The 19,620-nt window shown below is 46.3% G+C and overlaps 1 protein-coding gene across 3 annotated transcripts in view; it reads right to left on the bottom strand.

Moving 5' to 3' along the window:
• The window catches only part of PAX2 (paired box 2), an 85,139-nt gene extending 66,761 nt beyond the window's left edge, over nt 1-18,378 (bottom strand). For 2 of the 3 annotated variants that reach the window (XM_059477593.1, XM_059477596.1), the window contains exons 1-3: nt 18,276-18,355; nt 14,274-14,439; nt 12,773-12,970 (exon numbers count right to left, since the gene is read on the bottom strand). In XM_059477593.1, coding sequence (XP_059333576.1) covers nt 12,773-12,970; nt 14,274-14,439; nt 18,276-18,318 — 407 coding nt within the window. In that variant the 5' untranslated portion in view covers nt 18,319-18,355. Of the gene's footprint in view, nt 1-12,772; nt 12,971-14,273; nt 14,440-18,275 lie in introns of all 3 variants that reach the window. The other variant, XM_059477594.1, reaches the window with a different exon arrangement.
• Between the last annotated feature and the right edge of the window lie 1,242 nt (nt 18,379-19,620).

Below are 19,620 nucleotides of genomic sequence, written 5' to 3'. Positions count from 1 at the left end.
CCCAGCAGCCCTGCCACAAGGACCTGTATTCACTGCTGAGACAGCTCCATGTTTCTTAAGGGGATCCCAAACATGCCTGTTTGGTCCAGAAAACTACTAAGAACGTCTTGTGAGATACTGGGTCTGTCAAGCCTGAACTTCAGATTCTAACATAAACCTACTCAGGAGCAGCTACCAGCTCTCCTTGTGGAAAGGGTAATTATGCCTCAGTCACCCTGAGGGGCCCTGAGAGGTTGCCCTGTGAGTGCTTATAAAAAGCTTGAGCTTGTCTGCACATGGATGCTAGGGAAAGCAAGTCTAAATAAAGAAAAATTATCCATATCCTTTCATTGCAGAGCAACGATGAGATAAAAGGCCAAAGGTGAACACCTCCCTTGTTAATCTGTGCCCTTGCTAGAGCCAGAAGGATATCAGACTTCTCACCTCCCTGCCTCCTCATGAGTCCCAGAGAAGACTGTGGTCCCTTCCTTATGCCCCCTTGCCTGCTCTGGCTGTGTGGCAGACAGGGCTACAGCCCCATTCTACTCCCACACTTCCTTTCCAGCCTTGCAGACAAGCAGAGTAAATAAACCAGGCCCATGGACACAGAGTGTTAGTGTGTTAGGGACACAGCAGGGGAAGGAGGAACATGAAACCTCTATTGATCCCTTGAGGAATGATGTCCCTTCCTTATCTTATCAGATTCTCTTCACTCTTCAATTATAGTCTGTTGAAATTGGCCTCTTAACCCAAACAAGATAACCTGGGTAATGAGGAAAAGAGTGCAAAGGGAGGGGAGAGGAGAGAAGGGCAGAGTCCAGTGCATTAAACTATAGCTATAATTAGAAATATCTCATTTTGTGTAATCTCCTTTGCCCCTACTATCCCTAGGTATCCTCTTCTTGCATCATATATCAGGTGAGCTACCACACATCCACTCCCTGACAAACGTATCACGCCATATACACCCTTCATTCCCTCGCTCGCACTTGGTACCCACAACAGGCGCATGTCCCTACATTTGTGCATGATATTTTCTTTTATATATGTATTTGCCCTGTCATACACATATTGTGTTCAGCAGATGCCACTTTGTCATACACACTTGCACACGTGTTTGTGTTACTGACACTGCCCATCTCACCAGCTGTGTTTCCTCAGCACATTGGTGGTACAGCTCCCAAAGCACCTTATCCCCACATCTGTCCAAAAGAACTGCTGGTGAAGATATGAGCACTGTTAGGACTTCCCCTGCATCTGCTTAGAGCCATAGCTCATCAGTGCATTTACAAGACTCTCTGGCCCTTGGGAAGCAGTGGCGCAGAATCCCGTGCAGAGTCCCACATATTGCTGTGCCTTTGCTCACCACTGTGACTCCCTGCATGTAACTGCAGAGTTGCGACGTTGTTTCCATGGATAAGACTATTCTTAGTTCTTACACAGACCAATAATACCTACTTGCTAAAAGTCTATACTCCCAGCTGGACATGTTGCCCTAGTGATATGCCCAATGCTCCTCCTTGTACACATGTCGCGGGGTATAGGGCATGTCTCGCCCAAATATCCATTACACAGAAGATTGTCTAGTGGAACAATAGAGACTCAAAGGTTTATCTGCACAAAGGCACCCAGGTTTCCATGCTCAAATTACTTCACTGTGCACAGAGTGATCCTGGAGCATATTCAAGAGGTGCAGAAAGTGCTTTCATTTTGGAAGGCCGTGCTCTGAGCAGTGCTAAGGCTTCATTTACAGGCCTGGCATCCTCCTCATGCATGCATGCTTCAAAAGACTGTGTTCCCCAGGATCACTTTATCCCTTGTCTTTCACTGGGCCAGGGGCATTTCCTTGTATACACATCCACCTGAAATGGACCACACTCCCTTCCATTTTATGTCACCCTCTGCCACCAGCTCTCTATTTTTTTTCTGTGGGGCATGAAGAGCAATAGGTATACCATAAATGTGTATTTTTCTTTAAATATTTGCAGGTCACAGAAACTCATGCAAACTGCAAAGGGGGTTTAGAATTGGGGCACTCATCTTTTTACAAATTTGTTTGTTCTTTCTCATGTGCAAGCATACAAACTCATCCATGCAGTTCCTCCCTGCTCTCCAGCCTGCACCCCTCACATGAATCTGCATGCAGCCAGACCCACTTACTCTGTCCCCATCCTGTCTGCCTTCATACTCACAGACCCTAAACTCAGGTTCATGCGTAGCCTGAAATTGTTAAAGCCACATAAGGGAGCTGGATGTTAATACTGAATGACTCGGCATCTTCTTTGGCACAGTGGCCCAAACTGCCTGCTGGGAAGCTGCAGCAGGTCTCATTTTGACAGTATACAATTCAAATCTGCTTCAGCCTTTCCCTCCATCCTTATCTCTTGCTCTTTCCTTATCCAACCCCACCCAACTGTGTTCTCTTCCTATTTTGGAAACTTCATGTTGTGGCTCATCTGTCAAAATCAGCACTACAAATATTGTCTCTTTTAAACTCTAAATTTTCTTTTGTTCCATAGAGAAAGGGAAATTGGGACATTGCACATTTTCCACTCTGCCTCTGCTGGCACTGCCTTGGCGTGTTTGTACATAGTGTATCCCTGAAATACACTTCCCCATGCACTCGGATTGCAAACATTACATCCTTTTCTTCAGAAATGTTATTCCTCCCTTTTCTCTTATTTTATACATCCCCTCCATTCATATTGATTTTATAAATTTATATATATATTTTTGTATGTGTAATTTATGTATAAATTTTTAATTTTTCAAGTTCAAAAGTCTGAAGTTAAACAACCAAGAAGTGGCGAAAATTTAGGCAAATATTAACAGCAGGCACTATTACCTAGCTACATCAGGCTATGGTCTTTCTTTGTAGAGGCTGATGACCAAAACTTGTTCTTAAAAGTATTTTTAGAGAAACTTGGGTATATTGAAAGGCAGTAATCCCTTTAAGAAGAGTCCAAATCTTAGTGCTCAAAGAATCTAGTGAAATTTTAAAGTGAGAGCTTGAAAGTGAGCAGTGGGATAATGATGCTGCTGTTGTATTTTCGCCCAGCTTGAAACAAATGAGGATTGATTTTGGGAATAAAAGGGCTGTGATATTATTCCTTCCTGACCAATGAAATGAGTGCTCTTTTTGTTGCCAGAACTATGCAAACTACCCTGGAACTAGAGGTGGTACAGGGCATCCTGTCTGACAGATACATGAGGGTTTCTTTTGTGACTTTGTTATCTGGTTGCAGTGTCTGCTTTTCCTTGTGTAAATTAGCAAGCAGACATCAGTCTGGTTGCAAAACATGGGTACCACCCTTCTCAAATGAAATACAGTGATGGGCATTTTGAGCAGAGCTGATCACTAATCTTGAAGCAATTTGTCTTCCAAGCAGAGATGGCTATTTAACCCTTATGCCTTGGAACCATAAGAGAGGGAAGAATTCTTACCTTGAAAGGAGGAGGATCTGTTGAAAATGGAGCTAAATATAAGAATAGTAATTTTTTTCCCAGGAGTGAACAATTCTTAGAGGCAAGCTCCATCCTACCTGTGTATGTGTGCATGTGTTAGGGAATTGCTAGAAGTCTGGGAAACAGTATGCTGTGCAGGTTTTAGAAATGCTACAGGAACTGCAGAGTTAAGGGATGACGAAAGCAAGAAATGTCCTATTTCTATTTTTCATAGAGGCAGGGTCAAGCCACCAGAATCTCCCTTCCTGAATTAACAGTGAGGTTTGGGTAAATGTTTTATATATAGCATTTTCTGGGAAGTCTATCTGGGTACTCACAGTCTGTTAGCTCGGGCTTTGGCACATCACTCTCCCTCCTCTCTGTCAAAACTAGTACACACATAAATCCCAAGCCAGACAAAGGACAAAGGAATATCCTTCCCTGACTGCACTGAACTCCTGAATATGCTTCCTTTTGCAGAGCAGCATTTTGTGTCACCATCTACGTGCCTGCTCAGAGACACGTGCCCTCTACCATATACCAATATGTAGTATCCAACCAAGAGCCACGTTTTCCCAAAGGTGCCTATCTGCCTTGCACTTACAGTCCCTGTATAAATGTCCTGTACAAAAAATGCAGTATAATTTGGCTTTTTTGTTCCTTATACCCACCTCTGAACACATTAACCTTTCAAATCTGCCTACTATATACTAATGTACCCTGTACACTCCTTCTTACCTTCACTCCTCAATGTCAGTATGGACAGACTTATTCTCTCCATGTCTCAAACATTTCATGCATATATCCTGTCATTCTTCATACCTCAACCACAGCTATTCCTCTCCAATGGCTCCGGGATTAAACTATTGTGTTGTCCATTTCCCAGTGACAAGGGGTCTAGTTACAGGGTTATTGATTAGTTTTCATCCAGACAGATGGATCTGCCTTTGGTTTCCCCACCAAAATCCACCTCTGTATGGGCTGATTGTCACTGCTCCAGGGATAGGATTTCACCAGGAGACCACCCTCCATGCAAACATCCTTCACCCAGGCCACAGATGGTAATAAATGGAGTCAGGCTGAGCCATAATAAAAGCAATTGAGTGGGTTACCTGTGCAGACATGAGATTTATACCTCCTCATATTTGATGTGATTGTTTTATTGAGTTCTCAGTGCAGTTAGGATGCCATTTATTTATTTATTTATATGCCTACTTATCATGGGAAAGGGGGGAGGCTCTTTCAGCCTGGCTGGTGTGCAGTCTCCATCTTGTCAAATATGAGCCTATAGAAAGGGACTCTTCAGTTTTGCTCTGCTTTTTACCTAGACTTGGGCTTGATGAGTGAGGCCTTCCCACATATCTCATTTCCTATGACAGACAAAGATGTTTGTTTCAGGACCCCTGAAACCTTGAGGACTGTCTGAATTATGAGCCTAGTAGAAGCTAAGGGGCTGGTATAAACCACAACATGTGTATATGCTGATTTTCTAAAAGTGCCTCTTGAAAGAAATTCCTATTTATGCTGTGCCTGTTTTGGACAATGGTTTGTGATCTATGCACAGAGCCTCTTTATGCTATTGCAATAGAAATAGTAAGCACTGGCATTTCTTCTGACTCTGTGATCACATGTAGGCATTGAGAAATATTAGCAGGTGTAAATTGATTGGAAATGAATATTTGTAAGTGCACCCTGAGGAATTTGGAAAGCAAGTGATTAGATTTGTGATTTTCAGCTGGGTAGATAGCCATGTAAGTGCTGCAAAATCAGCCCTCAGTTACTGGCAATAGAGAAAATTGGAGGCTAGTGCTGAATATCATAGTCTTTAGTATTTCATCACAAGCCGAACCGTGGTTTTTGGGGTTTTCCATCTCCTCTAGTCAAGTGGTAGCATGAGAATTTCAGTTCTCATTTAATAAAGTATGTTGCCAGTGCTTGTGGGGGCTTGAAAAGGGACCTGTCAGCTTTCAGAGGACTCAAAGGACTGCATTGTTAAGATGTTTTTAAAGATGTTTAATAGGAGTCAGATATCCAAATCCCCTTTAAAATTTAGAGTAGAAAAGAGAAAACAAGTGAAAACAAACCTACATTGTATTACAAGTGCTCATGATTCTTATGCCAATTACACAGTTTAGGCTCTACCTTGGCATTTTTAAACAGTTGGGACTGATAAATATGGCAATGCAGCTGTAGGCTCCAATAGGTTAATTTGAATTAGAGTGGAAAGAAATCCTCATTCCTGTTAGTCTCAGTTTAAAAAATAATCATTTGGGAGAAGAACTCAAACCCTTCTGATGCTTTCATGACTAGTAATCATTGTTGGAGCCATCTACACACAGATGCGATTTCCTAAACCCCCAGTGAGTATGTGGATGTCAGACCAATGGCAAATGCTTTTAGAAGTTTTTGGTTTTCCATTTATAGAGACCAACAGCAAAAGTGTGATGTCTAAATATTTTGCTGATTTTCAGTGGAGAGCTTGAATTCCATTTGAATTTCACTATGCCTTAATTAAGGACAATAGAATCTAAGTGAAGATCAGTCTTGTTCAACTGTTTTGAAGTCGTATACTGTTATTCAAGTAAAATGAAAATCTTTTGTTTGAATATGCTTTGGGGTTAGAGATGGGAGTTTTCTGATATTTGATATATGTCTGAAAACACGACTTTGTTTTGTATGTGTCATGTCATATCATAAAAGGTCCAGCTGGCCTGCTAGACCATTATCTGTCTCTTTAGCCAACAGAAGATTATTTTTTATTGTATATTTGCTTGTTATTAATGCCACCTACTTTTATATATTCCAAGAAATCAGGAATTCCTATGGGATGCAATTCCACATTTTAATGGACCTCCCTATCAGAGGATACCTTCTGCTACCATTTAAATGTTTCCTTTCTTATTTGCCTCCCTTCATTCCTGCCTATAGTGCTTTGTTTAAATGTGAATAATTCCTTTCCTGTTGGAAGGACTGTGCCCTTCAGATCACTATATTGTTCTCACCCCTTCATCATTTCTTGGCCAAGCCACTTATATTTTCTCCTCTTTTCTCTCAAAGTCAAATGAGATTTTTCCACATAATACTGATTCTGGTAAGTGAGGTTTAGCTCCATAAGACTCACTCACCCAGCGCAGAACTGCAGCTACCTCTATGGCAGAATGCAGCAATAATTCAGTAGTTGCAAAAGCTGGAAAATATTTGACTTCCAGCAAAAAATCAAGCTTTTTGTACATCTATAGAAAAAGGAAGGGCTGGGATTTTTAGGTGATAAAGGGGCCGATACGGTTCTGAACTTCAAGGTTCAGAGAACAGGGAGTTCAAAACTTCCCAGGCACAACCAATTCTACTTGCTGACTGGCTCTGTTGAGCTAATATCTCTGCAATATGAAAATTAGAAAAAATGCAGCTAGCTTATTGTACTTCCCCCCATACAACCTTCCAATGGCCAGATACGATGAATAAGACAAAGAGAAATGCTGTGAGCATTCATTTACTCTTTCAGCTGCAGTAACATTGTTTGTAACCTCTGCTTTATGAGCCTGTCCTTTATTTGCAATGATAAAAAGAAGATAATAGCAGGTTTGTGTCTGATGGAAAAGAGTCTGAATTTAAAGGAGTATATTCCCTGTAATGAAGCCCTGTGTGACCCGATTACATTCTTTGCTCCGCTGAAAGCAACTGGCTAGGAGAAATCTTCTACCTTGAGAGTGTGCCCTGATGCAGGAAACCACATAGGAACCTTAAACTCAGCATCAGCTGGGAGAGAGGATTCCTGCTAGAATCCCAAGTTTCTTCCCTGCGCGCTAGGAACGCCAGTTTACAAGTCCTGGTAATCTCCACTGAGTACTGTTGGACAAGTTTTCTTCACCCCTGCCTTGCACCAAAACAATGTCAGACGGAGGCAAACCCAGTGTATCTGACAATCGAATATTTGGTGGCTATATTGAGAAAACTGACATGTGCCTGCTAAATACCAGCAGTGGTGATAGGTTTGTGTGACACGCACACCCACACACATGCTTGCAAGTTAAAACTCAGACAGTTCACCCCAAGCTCACTGCAGACAATGCAGTTGTCACTACTTTTGATCACTATGAATAAGCTGCCATTGGAGATATTCTGTACTCTTACAGCTACTCCCTAGACTCAATACCTGTCTTCCAAGAATTCCAGATTTGTTCAGGGAGAAGGAAAAACAAGGAGATTCACAGTGACTTTGGTGGGATGTCCTTTGGGGATTTCTCAAGTGCTGCTGGCTAGCGAGGGTGGCTCAGAAAGCTCTGTTTGCGTAATACTGATTTCTTCATACAACACAGCTCCTGCCCTAATGTGCCTGCTTCTTGGCAGATAATTGTCTTGAAATGTTACATTTACCTCAATTGCATGAGCTAAAGCCTCAGCTGATGTAAAACAACCTAGCTCTAGTTTTGAACTTTTTATCGTTATGTACTCTATTCAATGGAAAGTTTTAGTGAAAGATCATACTGAGTCTTACAAAAGTAACTAAAAGCTGTTATTTTTGTTTTACAGATGGCAAAACAGCCTTCTAAGGAGTCCGTGTGACCTGCCTAAGATCAGTCAGAAAAATAATGTCAGAACTGGTAAGAGCAATCTGATCTTTGAATATGCCATTCTTTGCTCTAAACTACAGGCCGGTCTGCAGCCGCTGAAATTGGCCGTATGCGCAATAATATTTCAATGTACAAGTATGTTTCACTGGTCCTTATAACGCAAGTCAATGTATGTGTCTTTCCATATGTATTTTTAAAAGCACATCATTACTGGAGACTTTAACTAGGCATCATTAGCCAATTGCTATATCGTGAAAATGGAAACATCTCCCTAAACCATATGCTTAACGCTAGAAATTAATTGGTACCCAATACCTAAGAGAAGATCGAAAGAGCATCTAGCAGTTTGACTGAGATAATATGTGAACTAAACTCTGTTCTCTGCCATGGGGTATCAGTTAGGTCTGTTCTCAGGAACTCAGGGTCCAAAGTGTATCCAGAAGACTGACTGAACTCTGAAATGCTTTACCTTTGACATGCATTGACTAAGAATGAACTGGGAGTTCCCAGTACTGAACCTGGCCATCCAAGAACTGGGATAGAGGTGAAAATCAGGGGGAGGTTGTTTTGCTTTGCCTTTCTGGACCTCATTCATTAATCCAAGATATTTCATTAATTTAAGAGAAGCAGGAAATAGTGCTTAAACAACAATTGCATAACTTGCAGTACTGTGAAAGTGTTCCGTGACGTGCTCCCTCCTGTTTCTACTAACGTACACTGTCTAATTTCTCTGGGACGATTATCATCTCATGAAACCTATGTTCTTAGGTGAACTATATGATTTGCTAAACAAAGGAAAAGTTTTCACTAGCACCTGCCTCCAAGTTCATTTTTAGGAGACTGCCACAAGGAGCATCTAAATTTAGCAGTGTCTAAATTCACTTGTAACAGTCTAACCTGAAAGGACCAAAGAGAACTGGTTTGTAGTCATATGATAGATGGGAAAGTTTGGGCTGGCAGAGTGCTCAAGAAGCAAGGTGCTCAAGCAATTTAAAACATTAATTGCATACCAAAGAATTAACACTTCTGTCATTTGCCTGCTTCTCAATTACATGCACTGTGTATATGTGTGTGAGTTTACATATATACATGTACATATACACGTTTGTATGTATGTTATGTGTACACCAAACATACACAATTGGTATATGCTGCATAGTGCTTATTGTATGAAGAGGGAACAGGAAAGCGCAGAGATAACTGATCTCGGTCCTGTCATTTCTGGTGCACTTTGCTTACGAACTCATATACTCCCTAGATTTTTCCCGTAATTAAAAGAAATCTACTGTATAGCAGAAGACTCTAGTATTTTTTCCTGAATCTTTACAGGGTAGTTAAGACATGTTTTTTTCACTAGAACTTGTATCTACCCTTTGTCTGCGTGAGTTTGGAATGAAGAAGTTTTTGATATAACTCAGAACTAAATAACATGTTGTCCCAAAAGAGTCCTTCTAGTCTCAGTGAAGTAGTGACAGATCATGGCAATGTAGGCAAACAGAATTTTAAAAAATCGTAAAAACATTTTAAGTGTTTAAGGGAGAATTTTAAAACTGAATTGAAACTGTTGTTCTGTAGTCTCTCACCCAAAGACCTTTACTAATGTTAGACTAATTCTCAGAAGGAAAATAAAAGGTAATTAATAAATTTTCAGAAAGTCTTATAATAACCAAAAGTAATTTTTTTCTGTCTACAAGGACATCTCCATTTTGAAGCACAGTATTCACAGTCTATCTAGGGATATAGGTAACTTCTTTTTCCACAAATGCATTGCTAATTTGCCTTAAGATGCTCAAACGCTCCTGGATGTAGTTCTAACTGTTCTAGACATTGGGTAAAACCAGATTTTGTACTGGAAATGCCACATTTTGCAGAAGTAAGAAGACAGATATTTATTGATGGCTAGGTTTTAAAATTGTCATCTCTCTGAAGCTGCTCAGAGACTAAGTGTTAGATTAACTCCAATTTGTGATTGGTGATCAGAGAGATGACAATTTACTGCAGGTAAGGGATTTGCTATTACAAAGAAACTGTCCAGATTCTCTATGTGAATTTTTACAATGAGGGAGAGAAAAATGTATATTTAAATTGTGAGCTTCTTTGTGTTTTGTGAGTTCTGTGAGCTGGAGTCATGAAAGTCACTGGAGTGATGAAACTCACGCTACTCTCCACAGCACTAGGATTGGGCGCTAATATACTCAATATTTCCTATTTCACTGCAATTTTCCCCCTGTTCTTGTCGTGTTCTTGTCTAAGACAGACTTGCAAATTTTATGACTTGTGTTATGGGCTCACTTCCTCACAGATGTGAGTTTTGAGGAGCTTCATACAAAGGTGAACAGTGGGAAGTTTGGTGTGAATTTTTTAAAGGAATGGGGAAAAACTCAATCTTATGAAGCTAAAATGCTCTTGAGCCTTGGGGACTACACACTCAAATACCATTGTCATGGTGGGTGACAGCTGAGCTTCTCTAGTATAATAATACTTAGTAGCTACAAAACACTTGTCCTCAAAGTATTTTATAAGCACAATCTAACTGGCATCTGTTTCCACCTCCTTCTGAGAAAAATTAGTTTTCATTTCCAGTGTGGGGAAACTGAGGTACAAAACTCCCCAAACCCCGCCGTAGACTGGTAGCATGGTGGGAGCCAAATCTGGTGCTCAGCTTTCTGCCTGGGACAACACAACCCAGACGTGAGGCACAGGGTCCAGCTAGCATGAGACTGAGACTTCAGTGACTTTTGGATGCTGAGATCCCTTAAGCTAGCTCAAGTATAAATATATGTTGGGTCTGTACATGCTGTTTCTCCAAAGAGCCTATGGCCATTCCTCTGGACTTCCCTGCCACCAGCTCAGTTCCTTACAGGTATAGTTGTCTGTCCTTCCACAGCTGCCTTTGTAAGGTGTCTGAATGTCAAACTGTTATTATTTCAGTACCTGACCGAGAGAGTAACAGAGACCTGGAGGTTTTTTAGGAGGGTGTATAATTAGCCGATCAGTATTATGTTACCCTGTTCATAACTTAATAACCATTTTAATACAGATGGCACACACAGGGATAATTTCCTAGGGTAGCCTAGCAGTATATTACAGAGACAGTGTGTCTGAGGGAATCTTTCTTAGCCAAGGTACATTCCACTAGCTAATTCTACCTGCTGTTTTCAAGATGATTTGGGATAATTCCATATCATTTGCAAAATATTAAAACCCATTTATATAGGATGCCAGATTTGGAAATACACACTCTGAGTTATTAGACATATTTTGATAAATCTGCCATGAAAAGTGCAAGACAAAAAAAATACCACTGTGCTTTCCTTGCTATTTATTTTTTGCTTCCCTTGCTAGAAATACACCAGGTTTTGGTTTTGGTTTTTTTAATCTGGCTAAATTTGTTATATATCAAAAAGGCCAGTATACTGATTTGTGCATTTTATCTATGTAGACACTAAAAAGCCTGCATGCTTATTTACACATACACTGTGTATATATATTTGGCTGGGAAGACCCATACATTTGGAATTGCATCCAAAATTTCATGTATTTTTACTCTGTTGGTGAGGTATTTCGTGCCTATGTATGTACCTTTTGCAAATATCTTTGCATTACTCTGTTTCTAGAGGTTGTATTTCTGTGTGCACAGTCAGGGTATCTGTACATACATAACACTAAAACGGTGTAATTACTTTTACTGTGTGCACAACAGTGTTGTGTTGCCAAAGTGTGAAGATCTGATGTACGTTGTGTTTGTACGCGCAGGCATGTGAGCCGTCTGAGTGCTTTGACGTCTGTCAGTACTTGATTACATCTATTCCTTTTTCTCCTGCATCGATCCTGATTTTTTTTTTTGCCTGTCATATAGTTATTTTTGTCACCTCAAACCTGAGACCAAATCTGAGTCCCTCCAAGAACAAAATCAACAAAATCTGCACCCTAGTAGCCGGGGGAGAAAATGAGGCAGGAGGAGCGGGGCAAATGGTTTGCTAGTGCGAAATCGATTCTGCTGCTGCCCAGCCTTCTGCGAGATCAGGGATCAGACCGAGTCGGGCCACAGGGACCGCGGAGAGCAGCGCTCCCCAGCCGGGTAGAGAACCGCCCGGCGAATTTAGCCGTTCCCTCAGGCTATCGATGGCGAGTGAGCCGGGGGAGTGGGTGCAAGGCAATCCTTCCTCCCGCGCCCAGCGGCTCGCGGCTCTGAGCCCGGCTTGGCAGAAGATGACGGCAGCCTTTCGGCTCAGAGTTCTAGTACCCTGGCAAGGCTGGAGGTCATCTGCACCCCGGTAGGGGTGTTCGAGAGACTCGGGAAACCCCGGCTGCGCAGCCCGTCACCCCTCAAGCCTGAAGAGCACCCAAACGTTGCGGCAGTGCCGGGCTGCTCGGCGGGAGCCCAGCTGCTCTGGCAGCAGCGCTGCCCCGGCCCCCGGCTGCCCCCTGCCCGGGCGGCGGGCACAAGCTGCGGCCCTGCCGCCGTGAGCCCCGGCCCGGATCCGCGCTCCCGCTGCTCGGGGCGGCTGCTGCGGGAACGGGCAGCTGCTTTCCGTCCCGCTGCTTTCCGTCCCGCTGCCCGGAGCTGGGCTCGGAGGTCACGGCGAAGCCAGGGAGCGCCCGCTGGACAGGCCGGGGACTGGCGGGCTATGCCCACGGGTCCCGCTGCGGACAGGGGACCGGAGAAGGCTGGATCTACCCTGACTGAGGAAGGATTAGGCCGTCCCTGCAGTTGGAAGGGGTTTTATGGGGCCGTAAAGATGCGACTGGGCCGCGAGCTGCGGGGTTGCTCTTACCTGTTTATGGAGGAGACGCTGGGGACCGTGTCGTTGTCGCAGATGCCCTCGGCCAATAACCTGTCCCGGATCTCCCAGGCGAACATTGTCGGGTTTTGTCTTTTGTACTCGGCGATTTTATCCACTACTTTGGGGGTGGCCACTTTGGGTTTGGAGCCTCCGATCACGCCGGGCTTGATGCTTCCCGTCTCGTAATACCTGCACAAAAGATGGTCAGTGCCCTGCCATCCTCGAGCACCCAGAGCCCCAGTGGCCCCCAGAGCGCCCCGCGGACCCCTGCCCCATGTCCCACCTCGGTTTCGGCCCGCGGGTGCGCGGCCTCGGGCCGTGGCCGCTCGGGCGCTGCATATCGCCGCTCCGCGAGGCGCCAGGCGGCATGACCTGGGGCTAAGGCAATCCCTTCGTCTCTCTAGGGCTCGCTCTCCTTTTATTTTTTTTTTTTTGTTTGATTTTTTTCTCTTTCCCCCCACCTTTTTTTTAATTTTTTTTTTTTTTTTTTTTTTTTTTTTTTGGTATGTGTGTGTGTATGCTAGAAGCGAGGGGCTCTGCCTCCCTCTTCCCCCGCTTTACGCGCACACACTTCTTTTAGGCCCTGGGGTCGGGAAATTAAACAGAAACCCTCTCGCCGCTGCAGCCGTGCGGAGGTTAAGGCCGCCGAACGCGGGATCGGGCCGGGAAGGGGGCGTGGGCAGCGGGCAGTGGCGGGCTCGCACTCCCCCGCCTGGATCTCCGGGCCGGCCGCTCCGAATCGGGGCGCTGGCCGGGCTGCGGATGCAGGAGAAGGGTTTATCCCGGCCCCGGGGTGCCTCTAAAGCGGGCGCTGGTAGCGGGCAGCGCCAGCCCGCGCCCCGCTGTCCGTGAGCTCCGCTGGCCGCAGCGTTTCTGTGCCGGCCCTCGCCGGGCACGGCGGCGCGCGTAGCGCTCGCACGGGCGGCTGGGGCACTGCCGCCTGTCACAGCGCTCCGCAGCCGAGCGGCGGCCCAGGGCCCGGGCTCTGCCCGAGCAGCCCCTGGGGATATTGCACACCTCATTTGGCGGTGATCGGTTACCGCGGGCTTTTATTTATTTATTTGTTTGCCCCGTTGTTTATTTACCCGTGTATTTGGTAAGGCTGCTTACGGCTTGTTGTGAGTTAGGATTTTTTTTGTTGTTGTTGTTCCTGATGGATTGGGGATTTTTGGTCGTTCTTTCGTTTTGTTTCTCCTGTCCCTTCTCTTTTCCGCCCTCCCACCCACTCTTCTCGAATTATTTTGTCCTCCCAGGAGTTTTCAAACACCGCCGGTGAGGGAAGGGGGGAAGCGGGGGAGAAACACGTCCTTGCCAGCTGGAGGAGGGGGCCCTGCTCGGCCGCGGGCTCCCACTGTGCGAAGGTGCCGGGGCCGCTCGGGGTCGTGGCGGGGAGAGCCCGGTGCCGCGGGAAGGGCGGAAGGTCATACTGGAGCGGGGAAGGGATGCAACGTTGCAGTCTCAGGGGAGGGGAAGGAGCTGCCTCTTTCCTTACCTGCCCAAGATCTTGCTGACACAACCGTGGCTGACCCGCAGCTGCCTGGAAATGTCACAGGGTCGCACCCCCTGGTGAGCCAGCTCCACTATCCTTTGTCTCACCACGTCAGGTAGGGGCCTGCCGTTCACAAACACCCCCCCGAGCTGGTTCACACCCCCGTGCCCTGCTGGGGAAAGAGAAATAAAAAAAAAACACAACAACCCACGCACACCAGAAACACACCGTTAGTCGTGGATTCTTTACCACTCGGACTGCAAATTCTCCAGTCATTACAAATGGATGGAGGTGATGGCAGGGAGTCGAGAGTGGGGAACAGGACGTGGGGAAGCGATAGAAGATAAAGAGGGAGAAGGAGAGAAAGGAGCTAAAAACAGGGAGAATGAGAAAATGAGAGAAAGAGCTAGAGAAAGAAAGAAAAGAAAGAAAGAAAGAAAGAAAGAAAGAAAGAAAGAAAGAAAGAAAGAAAGAAAGAAAGAAAGAAAGAAAGAAAGAAAGAAAGAAAGAAAGAAAGAAAGAAAGAAAGAAAGAAAGAAAGAAAGAAAGAAAGAAAGAAAGAAAGAAAGAAAGAAAGAAAGAAAGAAAGAAAGAAAGAAAGAAAGAGAAAAAGAAAGAAGAGGAGGAATGATGCAAAGATGGAAAGGGAAGGCAGAATGAATTTTCCCGAGACGGAGGAAGATTGTTCTCCACCTTCCCGCACGCCGCCCTCCCTCCCCGAGCCGCTCTCCTCCTGCGGTCCCGATCGGGATGCCGGAGCGGTGGATTCTCACGGCCATTGTGATGGGCCGAACATGGAAACAGAGCAGGGCAGAGATGTACTCCCAAACTCCAGAGCTCGACCTCTTAGAGGCTCCGGGCGGACTCTGCCGCAGTCCCCTTTCTCTTTACTCCTGGGCTTTTTCTCTCATTTTCTTTCCAGGATTTTCTATCACGTTGTCAATTACAGTTCCTCGCGAACTCCGCCCTCCCTCACCCCGCGGCATGTCCCCCATGCAAGCAGTCCTATCCCGTTATTTTGGGATGCGAGTTGAAAGGACTCACAGAAAGAGAGAAAAGGAAAAAATGGAGGGAGGGAGAGAGAGAAAAAAATATTTTGAGTCCCACAGCTGGTGTTCCTTTACAGGCAGACTTTCTCTCTCATTAGGTTTCGATGTTTACAGAAAAAAAAAAATCCAGAAAAAAAAATAACAGACCCGTACTGTTTCGGGTTTGGGTTTGTTGTTTTGGTTTTTTTGTTTGTTTGTTTGGTTTTTTTTCCCACCGTACAAATCTAATTCATGGAGAATTTAAATTCTCCGTTTTCCTCTGTTCCCCCCTTTTCAGGCAAAAACCTGCTCTCGCTCAGATAGCACTGCTAGGATGGCTTTTTTTCCCCCCAATCTGTCTTTCTCCATTTCTAGAAATAACTTGGGGGGAAAAAAAATAAGTATGCACCTGCTAAGAGTGGACACGAGAAACGGAGTGGCGGGGATTAAGGGAAATATCTCCTTTTGGGGCGCAATAAGACAGTTGGTCGTGAATCAGACGTGTGCGTTCGAGCCGAGAGCAGCTCGCCGTTGCCAGGGCACGGGGAGATGCCCGCTCGCAGGCGGCACAGCTTCGCTGGCGCTGCTACCTGAGCAGCGGAATATCCAGCTGATATAGCTGTGCAGTGCACTCTGTATTAAAGCTTTCCTTTCACACAACCCTAACCTCCAGTATTTTCCTCTCCAAGAGATCTTAGTTCGTTTTGCAGTTTGCTGAAAAATGATCTGTTTGTATTTTCGTTGTGGTTTTTTTCTCTCCTGCTTCTGACACTGACTTATTGGCTCTGAACTTAGTGGAAACTCTCATTGCCCTGCGATCGATCCAAGTCCTTTCGTACAAATAGAGTTTTTCCCATCTCCCCCACCCCTTCAGTAACACCTTCACACATCCCCTCCCAGCCCCACCGGCCGGGGCGCCGGCTGGCTTCCCCGTCGTTTCCCGCTGAACCGGGGTTATGTTTTGCATTCTTTTGTTAGTCTTTTTAAAAACATATTTAGGGTTTCAGAGGGGACGGGGGATATTTATCTTCTTCCACTAAAACCCGCGGGTATATATTGTTGTGTTATTCCTCCATTTGTTCAGAACCCCTTCTGCACATGTTGCCTCTAAAGTTACAAGATAGCAATTTCTTCGGCAACTCCACGATAAATAATTCAAAGCACCTATTATAACTCGCATTACAAAGTATTAAAGGGCAACAGATGCAAAAAGATTAAAAATTAATAATTCAAATTATTGCAGTCCGGATATTTTTCACACGAGTTTGTTTTGTTCTGCCCCGTGGTTTTCTAAGATTCTTTCTATCAGAGCAGTCAGATATTTGCGTGCGTTTGTCTGCATGTGAGTGCCGGCATCTGTGTGTGCACAGGCTCAGTCGTGCCGCTGTGGTACCGATCGTGTGTGCTGTCTGTATGTCAGAGCCTGTGCCCGCATCTCTTTAAATTGCTTAATAATATCCAGGTCTGTAGCTCTAGAAATACACTTTAGGAAACGAATCAAATGTTGATGGGGTCTTATTGTTTTGTTTAGATTGGGTGTTCTTTTCCCCTAATCGGAAGCCAAAAATTGGTCGGGAATCTCCCTGGAGTTTTTAAAAAATCAGCGACAGTGAAATGCCTCTTTGCTCTGCTGACATGTTTCGGATCGTACTGGAGCCGGAATTACTGACATCGCGTCTGGAAACCGATCGCACCGCTGAAAACTAAAAATAATGTCTAAAGCACGGGGTGTTTGCTGTTAAAGCTCTTTGGAAATCAAACCTCACATTTTAAGCAATGTATTCTGGAAATCAGTTATTAGGAAACAGAAAGGCAATTACCTACATCCGCGTTTGGGGATTTAATCTTAGGTTTGTATTTCTGCACATTCCTTCTCAAGGCAAAATCGGGATTTTTTTTTTAAGTTCAAGCATTTCCATTTTCTATCTTTTCGATTTGTGTTTTATGCAGCGGGCAGGGCGTGTCCTCAAAAGTTTCGGTGTCAAAAGTTACAAATTGCTCTTAATTATTCATTTCCTGACTCAACATACTCTCAATCTCGGTTTTCTGTTTGTATTTTTTCTTCTTCAATTTAAATCTCGGAATTATTGTCTCTCTTGCGGTTTAATTAAAATCACTGGAAATTCCTTGTTACAGTCCCTGGTAAAAGAGGCTTTTCACGTTCCTTCGTCCCCCTCTTAAGAAAGGCTTTTAAAATTGAAAATGTAGCACGAATGCCCTTTCCTCTGTAGCAGGAATGTATTTAAAATTTACACCGGGTATCTGGTAAATAAACTAGGAGGGATCGTGACTTCTAGGGAGCCTCCAAAGCCATTTCATCTCCCTGCCATACAATTGTCCTATTTTTTCCCGCAGTCCAACCTTTCGCCCAACGAAAACGACTCACAGAACAGGCACCGACTAACCCGCCATTAATTCGAAACTGGCGTCTTCCCTGTCTGCCACCGAAATCCAAAATCAAAGCAAAGAGCATCGCATCGCGGGGAAATCTGGGGGGTTAAAGCCGCGGAGCGTTGCGGGGAGTCCCGGCCCGGCTGGGCTCGGACAGGGAAAGGGCCCGTCCCGGGGGCTGGCACGAGTGAGTCAGAATAAACTCTTGTTGTCTGAGGGGCGATGGGGAAAGTGTATTTGCAGAGCATAGCTGCGGTTCGGAGGGGGCTTTCCCTGGCGCGCTCAGGGCACGCAGCGCAGGCACGGCAGCGCTCAGACCCCTGCCCTCGGACTGGGGGTGCTGGCCCCCGCCCCGCTGCCGGCACGGAGCTCTGCTCCCCTCGGCTCGGGGCTGCCCGGCATCCTTGCTCTGCCGCTCGGGCCGGCAGCCTCCGTCCTGCCTCCTGAACGCCTCTCTAAGCCCGGCATCGGCCAGGGTGAAAAGGTGGACCTGGAGGAGGATCAGGTGAGGAAGGATGGCTGGGGAAGGAGGAATGAAAGGATGAGAAAGGGACAGCAGCGGAAGGAGCCGGGCTCCAGTACTCACGGTGCATTGCTGAGAAGGGGTCTGCTTTGCAGTGCATATCCATGGGGAGGCAAAGGAAGGGGAAGAAATCGGCTGAAGCCGCCGTGTCGCCTCTAAAACTCAACTTCAAGACTTAGGGGAGAAAAAAAATGAAAAAAAAAAAACAAAACAAAACAAAACAAAAAAGCACACGAGGAGAGGAGAGGAGGGGAGCGGCGGGATGCGCTGGGCCCCCGGCCCGGCGGAGCGGGCAGCGAAGTACTTTCCGGGGGGCGGGAGGGCTGCGCCGGCCTTGGGGGAGTCAGCAGAGTCCGTGGGAGCGAGGGACTGGCGGCGCCGGGGGGCAGGTGGGTGTCATGGCTGGGAGGGCTCAGAGCATCCCCGGCGGCGGGGAGGGGGTGCCGGAGCAAGGTGCGGCCGGCGGCCAGGCGGCTGAAGGCGCAGGAGGACGCGGCTCTCCCTCCTCCTCCTCCCGCGGTCCGGGGCTAGTTCATTTAAGTTCAGAGCGGAGTAGCAATCCCCGGGAAAGCGGCGAGCGGCGGGCGGGCGCGACCCCTCCTCTCGGCCGGGCGGCGGATCCGGCGCCCGGCGGACTTTCGCCCGAGGTGGGAAGTGCTTGCGAGAAGCCGGGGCCGGAGACTGGAGCCTCCGCTCCCGGTGTGTGTCTCTCTAAAAGCCGCAGCGCCCTCAGCCCCCCGCCCGCCTCCCCGGAGATGGATGACTTGTCAGACAAAGGCAATAGATTCCGACACTCTCTGATTCGCCAGCGCGCCGAGCCGAGCGCGGCCAGGAGAGGAGAGGAGAGGGGAGAGGAGAGGAGAGGAGAGGAGAGAGAGGAGGGAGAGGAGGGCCGGGCCGGCGGCGCTCGGCGCGGGGGGGGCCTCGCCTGCGGGACCGGCGGCGGGGGAGCCCCGGCCGCTCGCTCCGGAGCGCCCCGGGCCGTGCGTGTGCGGGGCGGCGGCGCCCCTGCCCGGCCCCGGGAACGGACGGGAGCCCCGCTTTGTTGTCACTTGCGGCCCAGGATCCTTAACTCCCTTATTTAACACAAGCACACACGCCTTGCTAGTTTCACCTCCCTTCTCACGCTCCGCGTTTTTTTACCGGAGACTTTACTCGGTGTAAAGCGGGACAGGAGGGGGATTCGATACACATCAAGGCTTCCGTGGTGTGCGGCTTAGTGTGGGAGAAAGAAAGAAAGGAGGTGAGGGGGAGAGAAGGAGGAAAAGAAAAAGGAGAGAGATAGAAAGAGAGGAATGTATAAAGAAGGAAAAGAAAGAAATATAAATAGAAACCAGACAGAGAAAGAAAGAAAGAACGAGACAGAACGAAAGAGCAAGCAAGCTTCTCGCACCTCTTTAAACCAAGA

The sequence above is a fragment of the Ammospiza nelsoni genome, chromosome 8 (assembly GCF_027579445.1).
Source record: "Ammospiza nelsoni isolate bAmmNel1 chromosome 8, bAmmNel1.pri, whole genome shotgun sequence".
Taxonomy (NCBI): domain Eukaryota; kingdom Metazoa; phylum Chordata; class Aves; order Passeriformes; family Passerellidae; genus Ammospiza; species Ammospiza nelsoni.
Note: the sequence above shows the minus strand (reverse complement) of the source record. Positions and strands in the feature narration are given on the sequence as shown.